General features: G+C 41.7%; 2 protein-coding genes across 6 annotated transcripts in view; one reads left to right on the top strand and one right to left on the bottom strand.

Moving 5' to 3' along the window:
• Positions 1 to 19,434, top strand: part of igsf8 (immunoglobulin superfamily, member 8) — a 42,717-nt gene that overhangs the window by 13,698 nt on the left and 9,585 nt on the right. For 2 of the 4 annotated variants that reach the window (XM_034586875.1, XM_034586874.1), the window contains one exon: positions 390 to 2,929. In XM_034586875.1, the coding sequence (XP_034442766.1) occupies positions 390 to 517 (128 nt within the window). In that variant the 3' untranslated portion in view covers positions 518 to 2,929. Of the gene's footprint in view, positions 1 to 389; positions 2,930 to 4,651; positions 4,947 to 19,434 lie in introns of those variants that run through there. The other 2 variants (XR_004613995.1, XR_004613994.1) reach the window with 2 other exon arrangements.
• soat2 (sterol O-acyltransferase 2) lies at positions 5,216 to 18,698 on the bottom strand. Of its 2 annotated transcripts, none has more exons than XM_034586877.1 (16): positions 18,552 to 18,698; positions 16,348 to 16,464; positions 15,963 to 16,021; positions 15,663 to 15,802; positions 15,526 to 15,579; positions 14,570 to 14,677; positions 13,574 to 13,856; positions 11,299 to 11,374; positions 10,093 to 10,177; positions 9,513 to 9,558; positions 9,113 to 9,242; positions 8,711 to 8,808; positions 7,854 to 7,952; positions 7,520 to 7,655; positions 7,222 to 7,367; positions 5,216 to 5,597 (listed from the first exon to the last, which is right to left on the bottom strand). In XM_034586877.1, exons 2-16 carry the CDS (start codon positions 16,424 to 16,426, stop codon positions 5,493 to 5,495), a joined length of 1,644 nt encoding a protein of 547 aa, XP_034442768.1. In that variant the 5' UTR covers positions 16,427 to 16,464; positions 18,552 to 18,698; the 3' UTR covers positions 5,216 to 5,492. The 2 variants fall into 2 exon arrangements, with proteins under 2 accessions (XP_034442768.1, XP_034442767.1); XM_034586876.1 differs by having other exon boundaries at positions 5,216 to 5,602; positions 18,552 to 18,694.

Raw genomic sequence — 19,434 nt, 5'->3', positions numbered from 1 at the left:
TATCAATGAACTGACGTTAATCTTCAACATCTGGAGGTGGTTTGAAGGAAATGATCCTCAAAACAACTTAGGTAAAATGTTGGTATAATGTACAAATTAGAGCCCGACTGATATGGATACGGATACAGATATTAGGACGTACAAAATGTCTGGTAACGATATATCGGTCAAAAGTTAGTTGCTGACCTATTTTCTGTTCAACATAGAGTTCATAGGTCTGGAAATTAAAACTGCTCTAGATAACTGTGCTTTTAGTTTATCCAGCAGCAAACTCCATTAACTGGGTAATCAATGTGTGTGTGTGTGTGTGTGTAGTTTTTTGCAGTTTTCATACATATGTCTGTTTTCATCACTGAACCCATCCCTCTTATCTCCTCTCGTTTCCCCAGCTGCCGACCTCCTCCTCATCCCTCTGGTCGTCGGCGTCTCCTCCGCCTTGTTCGTGGGCATCGTCATCATCGCCACGGTGACCTGCTGCTTCATGAAGAGCCTGGCGAAGCAGCGCGCTCGGAAGTAGGTGTCCTCTGTCGGCGACCGTCTGAAATCTGATCGGTCACGAGGGGGCCGATGCACAGAACACGACGGGTGAAATGGCCGAGAAATAACTTCACGACTGAGTGAAGTGAGAAAAGACTTTGTGACCTTCACAGCTCATCTTCTGTGTTCTGACGTAAACAATCAATGCCAAATGATTCTGTTTTCTATTCTCTTATATTTTATATCCAAACCTCCTCTGGAAAACAATGTATTTTAGTGAGCGCTGCATCGCACACCCGCCTCCACCTAAGCCACCATTCCCACTCCTCGTGTGGGTAGACTAGAGACCAGTTTCCATGATAGTCTAACCCACCTTCTTCTCTATCCCCTTGTCCAAGCTAATCTTTCTGTTTTAACCAGAAAAGGGTCAAAAGACAGAGGTACGATTTTGTTGATGAGGTCAAACGTTTAGATGTGAGTAACCGTACAGAATTATAGATGCCCTCTAAGAAGTGCTGGGTTTTATTGTTGCAGTGAGATGCTAATGCTACATAGTCAGATAACGGTACTAGTTTCCCACAAAACAAAGACCGTTCTGTTTTCACAAGTTCCACCCGTCCCTTCCTGAAACCGCATGTTTTCCTTTTAGCACAAAAAACCCAACTCTGTCTAAATGTACGCGCAGCTTCCAGCACTGCCACTGACGGTCACATGCTCGGGGGGGGATCAGCTCAGCCTCCGAGAAACTTAATATGAGCAGGGACCTTCCGGTGCTCGCGGCCCGGCACTGCTCTGCATGTAAACAAACGGCTCTGTCTGTTACTTAATAAGGAAGGTGCCGGCCGGGGACTTTCTGATGCCAAGACCAATTGAGTACCAATTCTAAACACGAGCATTCCTCGGCACTGACTCCTCACGCTGTAGAGGTTTTCTAAACGGACTTGTATAGATTCGACAAAGAGAAATGGAGGAGATCTCCATTATGCACTGAATGAAAAATGTAAATACTCTATGGAGTTTGGCTGTTTTTATTTTTCTTAATGTAAGTGAGAGCGTGCTGCGGCGCCATGTTTGTCGTTGACAGAGCACCTGTGTTTAACAGTCTGCAGCCGTCTGCTCTGCTCTTTGGAAGCACTTGGACACAAATTGGAACCGGGACCAAAGCCCCTTGGTTTCCTTCTTTTACTTGATTTTTTTTTTCCAGCTGAAAAGTCTTTTTTTGTGTTTTTGTGTTTTCTTTTTGTGCAAATGAATGACTCCTGACCAAGATAGGAAGAAAAAAACTGTGAAAAAAGAGTTCCCTGTTTGTTCCACAGGAAAACTGTTGTGTTTTTTGCGTTTTGGATTCTTGTCCCCGAGGTGAAGATTTCCTGAGCACTTCAGTCATATGAAGCCTCACTATAGTCTTGTCATCATCTATCATGTGGTTCAGGCCACACTTTTCCTACTGCCAAGGCCTCCTACGACTAAAGTCCCTGTTGCTGGCCTGTAAAAAATCTGTGGGGCAGATTCACTGTGTCTGTGAAATCCATCCTCCTCTCCCTGTTCAAAGTAACACTTCAGTCAAAGTTCGGTCACTCAAGCGTTGCCGCATTGTTTAATTAAAGGTTTGATACATGTTCTCATCCAGCTCACAGTGCTCTCATTCAAAGTACTTCACGTCTTTCTTTTTTTTGGGGGGGGGGCTTTTCTAAAGTTGCTTGCACTGAGCGGTACTTGACTGTCTTATCGTCTCTCCTCTGACTGTCTGTCCCCTGGTTGGTTTTCCACAGTGAGCCCCTGTAAATCTGTCCTCCCCAACCTGTGCTCCCTAACCCCCCCGATTATTAATGTTCACGGACGTTTGGGAATAAAAATCACATCTCCTGAGCCACTTTGTCCCAGATCAACTACTCAAAGCTGATTTGTCCCTCAACACGACCCACCCTCTGCATGGTTACACACACACACACACAAACACACACACACACACAGCTAGATGCTCGTGCACTCAGCAGCGGCAGGGTGGGGCTGGCTGGCATTTCAGATGGGAGTGAGTGCGTATCTGCGTGTTCTTCTCTAATCCCTCTTTATAGCTGCAGTGTGTCCTGCTGCCCTTCCCCCTCTGTGTGTTTGTGTGATTGTGTGTGAGTGTGTGCGTGCGTGTGTGTGTGTGTGCGTGGCTCAGTTCCCTGAGAATTGCAGCCAGCTGTAAAAAGTGTAGCACACAGCATGCGAAGTCTGAAACCTGTCCAAGTTGTGCATTTGTTTTCGAGATGTGTTTAAACCCCTTTTTCTTCCACGTTGTAAAAGTTTTGTTTTTGAATTGTTAACTTGCTTTAATACCACTGCTCCTGAATGCATCTCGCTGCCATTGAAATGTATTAACGCGGGTTACCGCTTGCTTTGTTTCTTACGGTGCTTTGGCAAACCTGCCAGTTGATAAAACCAATAAACCACTCTTGTCACTGGGGTTCTATTTGTTCTCTTCTTTTTTTTCCCCCGATAAGACAAAATTGTTTGCGGCACAGAACCTGGAAATGTTCCGAGGCCTCTGCAGGACGTCCCGAGGAGAGGAAAATAATCCAGACTGACTGAGGACGTGTCCATGTGCATATTTTCCATCTATATAGAAAGAAAGAACCAAAACATTTCTTGTGGTTCAGTGAGGCCCGGCCAAGCAGGGGTTTGAATTTCAGCTCCAGTTAACTCTCAGCACTTTGTGATGCAGACAGCATGAAACATTTCTCATGTGGTGACAGAATGAGACTTGCATTTGTTTAACAAGTAAAAAGTATTACTTTTTATTTATTTGTTTTTCCAATGGGTGTATTTTACATGGCTCATGCAGAGTAGAGAAATTCCTGATGGAATTTAAAAAGCAAAACATCCATCTCGCCCAGAACAAAAGCATCGGTTTAAAAACAAATTCAAACAAAGTCAGTGAAGATTGTACAGAGGAGAAGAAGCTGTTGTCGACAGCTGCATCAGCTGCTCAACATCTCTCAAGACAGCTTTCATTCTATTCATTTATTGTGTAATTGATCCATTTATCAAGTCGTTCAGATGCAATTAAAAACTGACTGCAAACATTCTTCTTCTCCACCGTTAGTTCACCAACCAAACATTTCAGCTTCATTTCATACTGTCCATGCAGACCACATGGCAGCCATTTTCCTCTGACTCACAAACTTAACTGATCAGCAACTGCAAAGACGATGGGTAGTTAAAGTCTGGACATGGGACCGTGATTCAAGGTTGAAGGACATGTTTAAGTGGCTCCTCATGTTAAGGATAAGGGATAATAAAAAGGTGAATAATCAACATTTTACATGAACGATGGATTAAGTGACTGTGCAAAGACAAAGGAGTTCAACTCTTCAGTTTTAGTCTCACACTTCTCTCATCTGTCTTGAATTCAAGAAGGCGTGTGCTGCAGCTCGGCACTAAACAGCCCTGCAGACAAGGTTGTTTACTAACTGGTGAACACTGGGGAGCGTTTAGCTGCTGCAGAGATAGATGTTGCTCTCAGACACTGCGCTGGACACCAGAGCGGAGCTGAGAGGAGAGTTCGCACTTGGCTTATATTGATGTTCACAAACACAACTCCAAAGTAGTTATATGTTCTTCCATTTCAGGATACTTAAACGTGTGTATAAAATGAAATATAGAATATTTTACGTCTACAAGTCTACAACTTTCCTTTGGTGTGTGTTCATCCAGCTAAGATGATGTTTGGATCATTGATATGCAGAAGACCCTCCTCTGGCTCATTAAAGACATTTGAGTTCAGAAATATGTGCAGCCACTTTGATGAATGTCAATTTATAGAATGATGGAGGTAAAAGATGTCAAACTAAATTTAAGAAAAAGAAAATACAATAAAAAAAATTGATGAACAATGTCAAATACACAAATACACAATTCTGCTACTGACAGTGGAGAAGTACACGTCCTGCTCCACCACTGTTATGGTTGGTATCAGTTTACAGAGCATTACATCACTAATGCAAACACTGTACCAATGTTAATCCTGCTCTTCCTGTATGACTTCAGAGGGACGTGGCAGCCACACAAACGGAGGCTTTGTGGCCCGCTGATAAGACGCCGTGCCTCCTGTGGTTGGTCGGTTCACGTACCTGCTCATCCAACCAATCCCTGTGCTCTGAACCGCAACCAGGGCAGGATTACACAGGCAACACACACACACACACACACACACACACACACACACACACACACACACACACACACTGCGGGTCAGGAGCCCCACTGCGGTGAAGCCTGTTGTCACCAGTTTTGAGTGAAAGTATAAAACCATAGACACAAGGCTGCTGTATGGAAGCGTTTTGCTTTCAGTATCCGATCGATCTATACAGGCGGGACATCGGTGAAATGAAAGCTTCTCTTGGGCTCCGGCCGTCTCGTTAATTCAGAGAAGAAAAAGCTGAAACTTTCTCAAGTGTATTCAAACTGCTACAAGATGAGAATAAACAAACCTTTTCCAGGTTTTGTCAGCACAGCTTTAGTACAAATACTGCAGAAATAAATTAAATAAGCACAGAAGTCGACAACAAGTTGTTCTGTGGTCTGAGTCCTTCAGGGCTTGCTATTAAAATATTTAAACTTAGACAGTAAACACTCTTTTTTTAAACAGCCTGAATTATAAAAACACTATTTAATACAATCAGACAAAATTCCTGGATCTGAAATTCCTGGATCTGAAATTCCTGGATCTGAAATTCTGGAATTTCTCACATTTCCCACCCTTCCACCAAGTTTCATGGGAATCTGTTCAGTAGTTTTACTACTAAAAAATAACAAACAAATACACAGGGGCGAAAACATAACCTCCTATAGATGGAGGTCATAATCCAGATGTGAAATATGGAAAACATCACTCCTGGATAACATTATGACCAAAACAGTAATAGTCATATCTTGACCCAAAGAAATCTTGACACAATGAAAAAGAAAATACACTTCTTTGGAGTTTTCCTTCCACACTTTCGTCTACGTTTACTCCGTCATGATTTTCATCTTTTCATCCCTCTATCCATTATCCGTCCAGAGCAGGAGCCAGGCAGCTTCACCTGTGGTAGCTGCAGGACCAGGACCGAGGCGTCACCAGCTCCCAGAAACTATTCTGATGAAAAAAACAGGAAGAACAGAGTAGTGTTATTAACATCCTTTTATTATCACATTATAATCTCATTTTACAGACACCACTTCTATTTTTAGACAGCTGTTATCTATGTTAAGCCATTGTGTGAGTGTGTGTGTGTGTGTGTGTGTGTGTGTGTGTGTGTGTGTGTGTGTGTGTGTGTGTGTGAGACACCACAGGCTGTAGAGGAGGCCTCAGCCAGGGGTGATACACAGAGATGCAGTACTAGTTCACAGAGGAGTAAGTATGTTAAGTACATCTGTGTCCATCTGTCATGAAGATCCTTCACAACTGGGACTTCATTAAAACGCCTGGACGTAGGGGGGCTGGATGTGGGGGGGCTGATTAAGGGTTAAATACATGTCAGAGTTTTAAAAACCTCAGCTGCTCAACACGAGGCGCTGCGTCACTGGTTTACGCGGGGAGACTGGATGCACTTTCACCTACTGGTCTATTTACTATCCAAGTACCTCAGGAACTGGGGTCAAAGTACAGTCTAATGACATCACTGTAGTGCAGACTCCTACATGTAAACCTCACCGCAGCTTCTCACTGAGCTTCTAAACAATTCAGTCCAGTTGTTTATGCCCTGAAACTCCTCATAAAGAATATAATATATAGAGATACTTATATCTTCAGATTTCTCCTGGAGAAAAGGGTCACCATCTCACTGTCAGTCAGGTTTTATTACCTCCGCCAAGAAGGTTATGTTTTCACCTCTGTCCCTTTGTCTGTTGGTTTGTTTGTTTGCTACATGGACATATTATCACAACACCTGGTGGGGGGATGTGGTGGAGGTCAGGGAAGAACCCATCAAATGTTGGTGCGGATACAGATCAGGGGGCGGATCAAGGATTTTTTTTTCACATCGCCCATATTTTTTGACATTTATTTAATTTCCCAAAGAATAATTCATGGATCTTGAAGTGTGATATCTATGAGTGTGAGAAATTTGGTACAGCTTGATTGAATTTAAGTGGACTGTTGGACCTTGGTGGAGGTACAGTATGAGCTCGACTGAGTGCTACAATATTTCAGTTTTATTATCATGAAGATACTATATGCTCATCACCCCCAGTAGAAAGCAGCAATAAGAACATTACACTTTAAATGGTCTTTTCATTAAGTGGCAATTGCACTGGCTCATATTTACTTCGTCTATAACTTCACTGCAGCTTCTCACTGAGCTTAAAACAGTGAACGGTGAAGTTTTTTAATAAAGGCCTCGATAAAGCTAACAGCAAGTAATATAACAATATAGATTCACAAATCATCAGAAGCCAAAGCTTTTATTCAGACTAGTTCCTGTTCTGTTGCAGATGTGGCCAAAGTTTAATAACACCCAACACAACGCTCGTTTTTTGTTGCAATAAAATGTAGTGATTTGTATCTAGTCCAGCTTTAGGAAGGTTTTTGAGTGACTGCACCACTGATTATATGTAAATCTACAGAGATGCTGCAGAAGAAATGCATGTCTCTCAAACCTTATAACTGATCTATTTATAAGAAAGAGTAGAATCAGCATCATCCGGATATAAAGAAAGCAATGAAAGTCTAGATGGAGCCGTATTGCTCCTTCTGGTAACATCTGCAGTACGTACCTCTTTGCGTGGGCAGTGTATCTGAGCGTACCACTCCTGACAGTACAGGCACACCTGGACGCCCTGGCCCAGGAAGAGACACGCCCACATGATGACGTTGAACACGGGGCTCTGGCGCTTGTCGTTCATGGTAAAGTTGAACACCACTGCCAAAACAAAAAATAACAGACATGAGGCAAATGAAGGTCTTTGTGTGGTTAAACATCAACTCTGTGTTTGTGTTCAGGCTGTGAGATCTGGGACAAACAGCCTGAGTAGTTCATGTTGATAAATATTTGTTCTGTATTCTATCCATCACCTCCAAACACTGCAAACAAGCAGAACATGACGGGGTAGAAAAATCCCAAGCCCATGGTCAAGGCGTACTCATGGACGACAGCGGAGACGATGAACACGGAGAGCATGGCAGCTGCTCGGAATTTCCTTTTTGACAGCTGCAGGGATCAGAGAGAGACAGGGGGGGGGGGGGGGGGGGCTCAGAGTTCAGAGCTCAGTGTGTCGATTTTGTGTCACTTGATTGACAGGACGACTGCAGACTTCATCGTGTGCTATGTCGATTTGGAAACGCAAAGAAAACCCATGTGATTGGTTTATTATTTGTTTACCCAATGTGAGTTGTCTTGTTTACTCACCCAGAGGAAGTCTCTGTAGCCGTAGTAATACAGCCAGTCGTGAACCACCACATTCCAGGTTCGGTAATAGTTGGCAAAGGATGTAGAGTTCCACCAGTCCTGGAAAAGAAAAGGATAGGAGAGTTAAATCAGGGGGTCAAAATGAAAACTGAGCAGAGTACGATCATTTTAAACTGGAGAAAAACACTAGACAGGCTGAAATGATGTAATTCATACTGCATGTTTACGTTACACTGGTCAGAGCCAAATCTGTGCGACTTGATCCCCTTAAACATTAAAATAAATATGGCTTCACTGTTTCAAAGACAAATATGTGGCCACATTTTCATCCAAAAAAGTAAAATCACAGCAAATGAGAGAAATAAAATCCGTAAAAAACAACAGAAAAAACATTCGAGGAGGATATCAGAGAACATTTAGTCTAAAAACACAGTGTAAATGACCTCGTTTCAAGTCGGATTTGAATGCAGAGGCTTCTGGGAAACTTGGCTGACACCACAGGAGCAGTATGGAGGCATGCTATAATTTGTTGTTTTGTTTTTTCACGTTTGAAGAAGTGGTCACCATTTATTTCAATTGTTTGGATTTGGCTGCAACGCTGTTTCCCCCTGAAACTCCAGAAGGGTTTTGTGGACTCAAACACTTCACCCACACCCCTCCCTCGGCATAGTGGTGAGTAGATAATGAGGGAGTTTTCATTTTTCGGTGAACTATGCAATTTCGCTTGTCGCTGATTAATATAGATCCTCACAGGTGGAGCCACAGATGATCAATCACACACACACACACACACACACACACACACACACACACACACACACACACACACACACACACACACACACACACACACACACCTTGTAGAACATTCTGTCAGCGAAACGCAGCAGCTCCCCGAAGAGGTTGAGCCAGCAGTGCAGGAAGGCGAAGAAACACAGGAGAAGCAGCATAATACCTGAGACACACAAACACAGAGAGGGGGGGGGTGGGGGGGGAAACACTTTTATTTGGTGCAGTGCTCCCAGCTGTCTCATAAGAACCATAACTTAACTGTGACACTTTTATATCAGCACTTCCTCTGAAAGCTGTTCACGTAAAGGGGGCAGTAAACATGCCAGTCTTTAAGTTAAACTGTATCTGATTGCACAATTGCATCTTTAATCGTGTCACACTCATTTATATGTTCCAGTGAGAAAATGTGATCGTAGCTTTATGTAGTGGGTGTGATGTGTGCAGCTCTTTTTTTTAATTTTTGGTACCTGGTAATATTGAGTGGAAAATAGCCAGAACCATGGTCCGAATGCTAAACGGCTGGTTGGTCTCGGGTCTGAAGACGGGCACGCAGAGGCGGACCAGGATGAAGTAGCCGTAAAACAGGCAGCCAAAGATCTACGGATACAGATAATAATTAATGTTGTAAACACTTTAGACAAATGAAATACAAAACAGAGCATGCTCACAATTACAAGACTGAAGGTCTATGTTATCACATCAAATATTAAAGCTGTGAACCATCTGTAGTTTACGATCACTTCATTTATATGAGCAACTTAATCTTGTCTCGGTCGTCAACCCCACAAACGGCTTCTCAGTAGGTTTCAATACGTTTCTTTTAAACATGAAAGTATCTCAGTGGGATGAACAGTCTCAGAGTCTTACCATGGCAAGAGTGCTGCCCACATAGTTCCATCTGATGTGGTTGTTTCTGTGGAAGAAAGACAGGATGTTGCTTTTCAGAAATAAACAGTTTGATACTGTAGAATCACATCTTATGAGTTTAGAATCATGTCATTGCTTGATGACAACTGTTTTTATCTGCACAGACATTTCAACCCAAATTAGGAATAAGAAACACAAACATATTTTAAAGGTTCCTCAATTCTATAATTTCTTAATTCTCTTCAGATAAATTCTGATGATGCTTTTTTTTAAAAACCACATGAATAAATTTAACAGAACACATAATAAAAGAAACAATATAATATAGAAATATTTATGACACTAAAGTATAAACCTAAATATACAGTGAAATGGAAATAAATCGCATTGATATGAAATTCTTTATAAATTATGATAAGCACCTATTGCACAAGGAAGAAAAAATCTTTCAGGATTTATCTGAGTTCAGTGTAGACGTGTGAGTTTGTGTTGCTGCGACATTGTCATTTGTCGTTTGTGTTTACATGTGTTCATGAAATAATAAGTGAACAAAGTAGGGGGACAATGTAATGCGTCTTACCGGGGGTATGATTCCCTGTAGATGAGAGTGGGACAGAAGAGGAAGTACAGATAGCTGGAAAATGGTGGGATTATCGGACCTTTTCCTGAAAAATAAAGAGAGTTCGGTTTATGAGAAAATCAAACTAGAAGTGATTCAGTTCTGAGGCTTCAAGTGCCTTGAATTATTAAAAAGAGGCTCTAAAAATAGCTGATTTAAAGTCTGAGGGATGAGACGTTAAGCTTCTCATGTCATTTCTCTTCTTTCATTGTCTGGCCTGATATTATCGTGTCCAGTTTTTTGAATTCTGAAGCTTTTCGGTGCCTTAATGTAGGAACCTGCGAACAAATGACTGTCTTTAAAATTAAATGAGTTGCATTTACTGCAAAATCATTAAACCATTATACCACATGATCTGCCTTAAAGTCCGTAATATATTCTCCTGATTGTTTGCTTTCAGTACTTCGGTCTAGATTGAACCTCTTGCTAATAACGAGGACATTTAAAACTTGTTAAACACAGATGAGATCGTAAAAATAAAAAAAACACCTCCTCTATGTTAGTGAATGGGACAAAAATCGAAGTACACGATAAATACATTTTTCTCAAACATTGTTTGTGTCGTTTCAGGTATTTCTTATCACACTGATGCATGTTTGTTTTTAGTTTTTCAGATACTTCATGATTGACAGCTGATACTGACTTGTGATTGGTCAACTCTGGCTCCAGATGACGTCAAAATTATGCGACGATGGCACCGGTATTTTATTTTGACTTATTTTAGATGTTTTCTGCTTCGTTTTTTGTGAAGAAAGAAGTGGAAATGCGCCGTCCATCTTTATATACGGATCTTGTTTCATTCCATATAACTTCATTCAAACCCTGGTAGACTGTAGACGCAGTTTTAAAGATTTTAACAAATTTTAAGGACTATATTATTTTCTATTGGAGGTATTTTACTGCAGTGAGGGACTTTCTTCACCTCCTGGTTTCTTAGTCTTTCATCAGCAGACTTTTACCACAGAACCTCATTTGGCCGCACACTCTCCCGGTTGGTTAACGTATATGTGGGTGTTTTCATTGTTAGTTCTCACTTCAGCATGAATCATTAGGCGGTAACCTACTGAGCTCTGCTTTAGTCATTTTTCTCTGGTGCCCGCTCGAGTCACTGTGAGTAATGGTGCAGCCTGAGGAGTAAATACACCTGACATCAATATAATACAGTACCTTCCTTTGGTGTATTCTTCATTATAACAGGAGCAGTTTCTCTCATGAAGGAGTAGCTCTTCATCACGAATCGAATCTGAGGGAAACGGATAGAGACATAATGTGAAGTGAGACATGCACCAGTAGTAATAGTTTCGGTCTTCATCGCATGAATGGACAAAGTGTCTGATGACAACCGCCCACATCTTTATGGCCTCAATTTCTTCTTTTGGATTTCAAACACATGATGTATCGGAGTGTTGGGTTCTCCTGCGGCTCGGGAACTCATTTATCAGTTTCACCTAATGCAACTTGCAGTTTAGGCTGCACACATCATCCGTCTGCACAGAGCAGGAAACCACTCACTCCTTTTGTGCAATTTAGTGAATTAAAATCCTTCATTTGTGCATCAAATCAATGGACAGCTTCGGAATAGCAGCCACACTGCCTGCCTGGACCCGGGTCAGATGAGGATCAGGTCTTGGTTTCCCAAAAGCACCAGAGCACACAGGGATTATCTCACTCCATCGAATGGAGATAAAATGATCTTAGCACTAAGGCGGGTTTGGGAAGCCGGGCCCGGTGTAATAAAGAGGATGAGGAGGTATTACAGTACGTGTGTGTGATGTTCAAACGTTGAGAACACTGAGATCCGCATGCTGTCTCTCTCTGTTCCAGCTGGACGGACGCCATCTCTGGGCAGCACGGGTTTTTTCTCACAATGTTCCTGCTGTTGACAGGGCTGCGTTTATGTGGATCATCAATTACTATGATCCTATGTCCAGAATATATAGTTTTTTACTAAGTTTTATCATTAGCCTCGTCAAGGAGGTTATGTTTCCACCTCGGTTCGTTTGTTCATGGATGGTTTGTTGTTTGATTACGCAAAAACTACTGGACGCATTTCCCCGAAACTTAGAGAAAGGAGGTGGAATGTATCACGGACGATTGTGATGCTACTCAACCTGACAACCTTAGTTTTCTAGGAGGAATAAGCACCAGGCTCAGCTCGGTTCCCCACCATGGGTGAAGGTGGCCTGGTGAAGAGTCTGGTGCCGGCCTGGAGGTGGCATTGAGTGGCATGGTGGTTCAGTGGTTATCGCTGTCGCCTCACAGCAACAAGGGTCTTTATTCGAATCCTGGTCCTGGTGTGCGTTTTTTGCATGTTCTCCTTGTGTCTGCGTGAGTTTTCTCCTGGTGCACCAACTCTCTCCCACAATCCCAAAACATGCAAAATGGAGTTAATGGGGGAGAATAGATAGTATGTGGATGTGAGACTTGTTTATGTATGTTGGCACTGCGATACACTGGAGACCTGCTCGTGGTGTCCAGCTGGGATTGTCTCCAGTTCCACCTCAACTGTCGAAGGATAAACTGTGTCGATAATGGATGAATGGATACACATTATGTGGCAGGGAGAGGAAGTGCACCATATAAATGTAGCTGGACACTTGATTTGTCCTGAACTGGTTTACGGGCTTCGCTACATCAAGTGTAATCAATACGAGAAATGCCCACTCCTGCCACTGGTTTGAAGCATCTATATAACAAATCACATTTTTCATATTTTGAGACTCAGAAGAAATGAAACCTTGTTTCTCTGTAGTCGGGTTCATCACCGTCGTGTCGCCTGTTGTGTGACTGCACTCAGAAATGTCTGTCTCCTCTGTGTGTGTCCATGAGTCACTGTAAATTACATTTACACCCACACTGTCTGCCAAGAGTCTCATAAAGGGCGAGTGTGAACTGGTTTTGTCTGTTGACATTGTTACTGTGCTATTGATGTGCTCTTATTTAGTTTTTTCTGCTCTTGTTGCCTCGTTTATTCTATTTATACCTTCGGTTCAAGTCTTCTGTTCTGTTCTCTGCCACACACACACACACAGACACACATAGATTACTAGCTACCAGCTTTATATTCCATTGTTCCTGTGGGTGTGGATATCACATTTTTAAGGTCAGGTGTAATACTGGAAATTAAAGAATTGTGCCCTCATGGATATTTTACAGTTATGTTCTCAGACTTTATGCAATTTTTCTACAGTGTGTGTGATAAGCCAAAAAATTTGCCAATACCAACGGCAATTCTGATGAATGTGGATGACATTTGCGGAAATGGCGGCCTGAAGCAGTGCATTACCTCGTTCTTTACAAATGTGGCGGCAAAACATTCCAACTGAGGAACTCATCACTCACATGCTACTTGGTATTCACCATATTTTTACACCTGTGCACCCAAAAAGATTTGTTCCTAAAACAAACACAAACAAAGTCTGTCTCACACACACACACTGACCTGCTCCAGTATCACGATGAACCGCGAGGCTGGCGGCAGCTGGTTCTCTATGACTACGTAGATCGGGAACAGTCCCAGGACACAGGTCTGTGCGACAGACAGGATTAAGCCCGTCCCCAGAGAAAGACCCAACTTGGAGGGCAACATGTGGTACAGGGACGCCCAGAACACCAGCGTGTAGTAGGGCACGAGCAGGGTGTAGAGGAACATCACGACCCAGGCCTGGATGACGGTACCCAGCTTCCCGAAGGCGAAGAAAAGCAGGTCAAACTCCAAGACCAACCTGGGGTTTGGGAGAAAGACATAGAAACAGTCAGTGCGTAAAAACAAGCAAATCGTTATTACAGTGAGATGTTTAAATACTCATACCGATCATAGTTCCAGTAACAGTGTTTTAGCTTTAAACTGGGCGTTGAATGACCAATTAAATGATATGAAGATGTTTAATAAATGCAAAGGCACAATTAAATGCTTTAATTATTTCCCCATTACTGTTTCACATATGAAAAGACCCCTCTGGTGATGATAATAATAGATTTAAAATACCCGCCCACTGCAGCATGTCGGAGGATTTGCTTAGAATTCAACATGTGCTTGTTGCAAGTGCAATATTCTTTCTTATTTCATCAGTTTCCCACCATTGAAAAATCAATGTTAACTGAAGGGTGAATGTATCGAACGCAATCGCCCAGCGGAGCTTATTGTTCCAGTGAGAAACACAGGAATTAATCTCACAATCCTGCGTCTGTGAGCGTCAAACCAAATTCGTTACAGCGCCGCCCAAAGCTGCAGCAGCAGAAATACTCAGAGGGATTGATTTCACAATCTTTCTGTGGCCATGATGAGCAGAGGGGCCGGGAGAGGGGACTGGGAGGGAGGGAGGGAGGGAGGGGAAGTAGATAAGACGTGATGGAGACGTTTTTAAAAGCTTCAGGGCGATTGAGTCTGCATTAGATTTGGTTCAGGGTCGTGGAGTTTAGGGATGATGGGACTCACCTTCCCTGGTCGATGAAGTCCACAGCCAGCGTGCTCAGACAGAAGATGAGGAGCACGGCGATGAACATGTGGTAGATGGTCCTGATGTGACTGATCTCAAACAGCTCACTGATGGAGAGGAGGAAAACACAGACAGCAATATATCATAAAAAAACACACTGTGCCAAATTTAAGAGCATATTTATATACAGTGTATACATCATATATTTCCCTCATTAGGATGATATAAGGTTGTTTACAGTTTATTTATGTTCAATCTAAACTAACCGGGTTTCCATGAAACTTGATTGAAGGATGTGGTATTGTTGGATTTGTTTCTTCACTTTCTTCAACATTGTGGGTGTTTTCCACATTTTCATTGATTTCTCAGAGAATAATTCATGGATCTTGATGTAAAAATCGGACATGTTTAGAGGACTGATATTTATGAGTCTGTATTTATGTCTGTAATTTGGTGCACATCCAAGAATCTGGATCTAGTCAAGTCAAATGTGGTTTCATTAGAGGACTGTTGGGCCTTGGCAGAGGTTTGGAAATTGACTTTGTAAAGCTGCCACCATGATGAAAGCAAGATCAATAAAATCTATATTCAAGCACCAGACTGTGTGAGGGAAAAGACCTTTCAAAGAGTAGGGTTACAATTTATCAATAGATCAATAAGTTAATCAATAGAAAATCTTTCCTTGAATATTTAATATATTTTTTAAGCAAATGCTTGCTGTATCTCTTTGTCTTACTTGACTGTAAATTGTGTATTTGGGTTTTTGTTGGTCAGACCAGACAATGAAGACGTCACCTTGGTCTTTAAGAAATCACAATGCATTATTCATTGTTTCCTCACATTCTATGGACCAGATGATTACTCAAGTAAACAACTGATATATTGTTACTTCACATTGATCTGGACTGTGTTTGCATACCGAATAGGAAATCAACCGTCAGCCTTTTATACTTACTCCAACAGTGACGGCCTTTCCATAAACACTTTGCCATCATCCATTTTCTGAGACCTGAAACAAAACCAAGAGGAAAATGGTTCACAGCAATGATCGAGTACATCTACAAGACCAATGTGTGTGTTGCTCCTTCTCACCTCGCTGAGGTCTTTTTTGTCATCTTGCCGTTAATGGTCGGCTGGATGTGGGTGAAAGGCTGAACGGACTCAGTCAGAGCTTCGTCTAGAATGTCACTGAGATGATCCTGGACCTGCTCCAGCACTTTCACCTTCACCCTCTGCAGGACGAGGAACAGGAGGCAGTTTTGATTATTTCATTTAACCAACACACAAGGAACTTTATAATGTAGCATCCCACACATTGCACATTATGCTGCGTTCAGTTTGCTCTGCACAGCCTGAACACTTATGTTGTTATATTTAAGAAATGCAGTAAACCTGTGCATGTTCTTTCCACTGTCTCAGCTCGTCCTCCTGCACGTTACCAGGGCTCACAACTGCAGAGAGAACACAAGTTATATTGTCTCCACCCTCTGCTCATATTTCTACAATAATCCTACAAATAGTAGGTGGAGTAAAGCACACACATTTTCAACTTGGCTACCATGAAATTCAGTTTGAAAGAATTATCTCCAAAACTCACAGAAAAGTATGTAATGTTCAGTATTGGTGGATGTTTTTAAATCTTTTGTTTTTCACTTTCAAAACACATAACCACACATATCAGATTTAAAATCTATTTCAGTCTGTAAGTAATTACACACACATCTGGCAAACAGACAACAAAATATTATTGTAATTCTAATTCCATTACTGCTCATACCCTGATCGGAGAGCTCATCTGATGGAAGGGCCTTATTGTTTCTGTGCCGCAGTTCCTTGGGTGGCTCTGCAGTCGTCATGGTTACCACTGCCACACCACACAGAAATGTGGAGGAGCCTGTGCATACAGAAGTTGCAGGTTAGTGTCACATGCAATAAAGGTTTGATGAGGTTTACACTTGATGTGAGCTCAAGACTGAGTTGTTTTTTCCTGTTTTCTATTGGTCCAATCAAGATGTGAAAAACCTCCCCTTCGACCTAAATCATCAGAAGTTTGTTCCATACGAAGCTCTGGGTGAAAAGTCCTGGTTATAACCTGAGGTCATTTTGATCACTTTGAACCAAAACCCTCAACGATTGATTTAAAATCAAATGTTTTTGACATTAAAAAGCTTTAAGGCATGAATGCGGTTCACTGATATTTACTCTTTGTTGACGTTTGACGATTTCGAGCGAGGATTTCTAAAGATAAATCTAGAGATGAAATCAGGTCACAGGCTTGTGTTGCTGGCAGCTTGCCTCATGCTGAAGAATTAATATTCCTGACGAGCATCAGTGCCCAGGAGCTGAGCTTATACTCGTGTGAATCCCAAAACACGCTGAAACTCCAGGTTCTGAACATATTGTGTATGTCAGGGGCTTTGAACTGTGGTAACCTCCAGTGGCTTTCCACTAAAGCGGCGTTATCACCAGTCACTGTAGGTCAAGCTAAACAATGTAAACAAATTATAAAGCGGCTGTACCTGGCTCCAGTGGGAGTTCACACACTGTAGATAAGATACAGAGACAGAGGGATTGTGTCACACACACTTCCAGGGAGGAGACACTGGAGTGACCTCATTTTCTAATCCATGCTGTTTGATCGCTCCTCAGGACCAATCTCAATATAACAGATAAGCTCGGCACAGATATGCAGATAATACATTGTGTGGCTCGGACTGAGAGAAGGAGATGAAGAAAAACATGTTTCTGAAGAGTTATGCAACCATTCTTTGCAGAGGTAAGTTGAGGGTGAGGAGAATCGTGCATGGTCATGTTTAAGAAAAACACACTTTTTGTTTTAGGTGGCTTTCTTGAAGAGATTGTACTTTCTTGATTCTTGTTGGTCTGGGTTTGTACCCTCATGGTTGAATGCACTTATTGTAAGTCGCTTTGGATAAAAGCGTCAGCTAAATGAAATGTAATGTTTTACTTTGCACTTGCGTTGCTACAATGATACAATTTGACACGATATGATACAATATCAGACGATAACATTCGATAAGACTCGTTAAGATTTGAAACAATACGATACAAACCACTATATGATGAAATACAGTTAGAATTATGGTTATTATGGTTATTGTGAATTAATTCTGGCAAAGTGTTTACATACATATACCAGCATTTTCATCCGGGTTTAAAATATAATATTGTGTATAAGGCCTGGACCACTGCTAACTTGACAGTGTAATTTTCTTAAGAAGTTTATCCAGGGTCAGAGCCTGTTAAACTCGTATTACTTTGAAGATGAGCGGCATTAATATTTCAGATGGTAAATATCTAGCTGTCATATCAGCTCCAACTCACTGCTGTATGGAAGGAGATCAATATGAAGGATGTTAAATGTTGATCCTATAACAGGTCGACTGAGGTAACAAAAGTAATAATAATAATAATTCAAATGAACTAAATCGATCACGTTTTAACTGTCGACTGGAATCAAACGTTTGACTCATAAAAACATCACATTTGTTGAAAGGGAGAACACAGTAAACATTTGAGGTCACGTTCTAAAGGAACCTTTTGAATGACCCCCTGATGTTTTCAGCTGAGTGCTTCATAATCTCATCAGAGGAACTGAGTCAATGTTATATTAACATACTGAACTTCAACTGATTCAATCACACAACTTTCCCTCAGAACACACAGTTTTAAAGGCATCGAATCAGAAGAACTGGTGACGATCTTTATTTTATCGTAGCTGTTGCGCACTTTAATCATCTTTATTTTAGCTGCTTAAACTTACAGAACAAACTGAGACTGAGGATTTCGGTCACATCTGATTCACTCTATACTATCTTTTGTTTAAAACTACACAACTGCACAAATTTGTACAATACCAGGAAGTGTGGACTTTTAAATCCTGAAAGCGACAGATGTCAGACACAGACTGAGTGGGGCAGACGTGACGTTCATGATAAACAGCGTCTGTATTGTACTCACTCTGTCTTCTCGCCTCGGGCTCAGTCAGTGGTCCACAGGGTGAGAGGCTCTGCTTCAGTCAGTGATTCCCGCTGAGAGATCTGCTGGAGTGTGTTTCAGTGAGTCTGTGTCACAATTCCTCTGATTAGTGTCCTCGTCCCTCCTCAGCTACTACTTTGAACTTTGTCCCCTCGGCTCCTGGCCCTAGACAGGACAGGTCCTCAGCCAACCCCACTTACCCGCTCCTATAAATTTTGCTTCACTTGAGCAAACTGTACGTGCACAGTTTGATGCTATTAGACCGATTCCTCATTCATCTGCAGATTAGGAAAAGTGTCTCTGTTGAAATGTTCATTTGTGACGCACAAAAATTATTTTACGGCCTCACAACTACATTAGAAAAGCCTCATGTTGAACTCCAGACGAAGTTCTGCAGGAGACATCTTGTGTCCAGAAGTTAATAGATTTAAAGATTCTGAAAGAAAACATGTCGTTATACCGAATTTGCACTTACATTTTTTTAGAATAACCACATCACTCACAAATGGTTATTCAACGTTAAGCTCTTGTCTTAAAACATGTCCAGAGATGATAGTTACAGAAACATACCTGAAAAACTTGGCTGATATACTGTGGAGTTTATTTATATAGTTTATAATACAGACCAATTTGTGCTGACACTATTCTTCTTGGTAAATAATTAATTTGTGTTCTTCATAATATTGTGGGAGGGAGGAAAATAAACATGAGCCAACAGTGGGACAGTGACATTCAGCCAAAACAAATCAATAAGTAGAGCAGAGTTATTTGCCTCTGACACAGTGACCAAAGAGAGTTTACCTTCACTGATTGACCTTACTTTGGCTTTTTATAAACTGTGCACTAGTTCTAATGAGTTAATGAG

Source organism: Hippoglossus hippoglossus, chromosome 5 (genome assembly GCF_009819705.1).
Source record: "Hippoglossus hippoglossus isolate fHipHip1 chromosome 5, fHipHip1.pri, whole genome shotgun sequence".
Lineage (NCBI taxonomy): Eukaryota > Metazoa > Chordata > Actinopteri > Pleuronectiformes > Pleuronectidae > Hippoglossus > Hippoglossus hippoglossus.
This window is presented reverse-complemented; position numbering and strand designations above follow the sequence as displayed.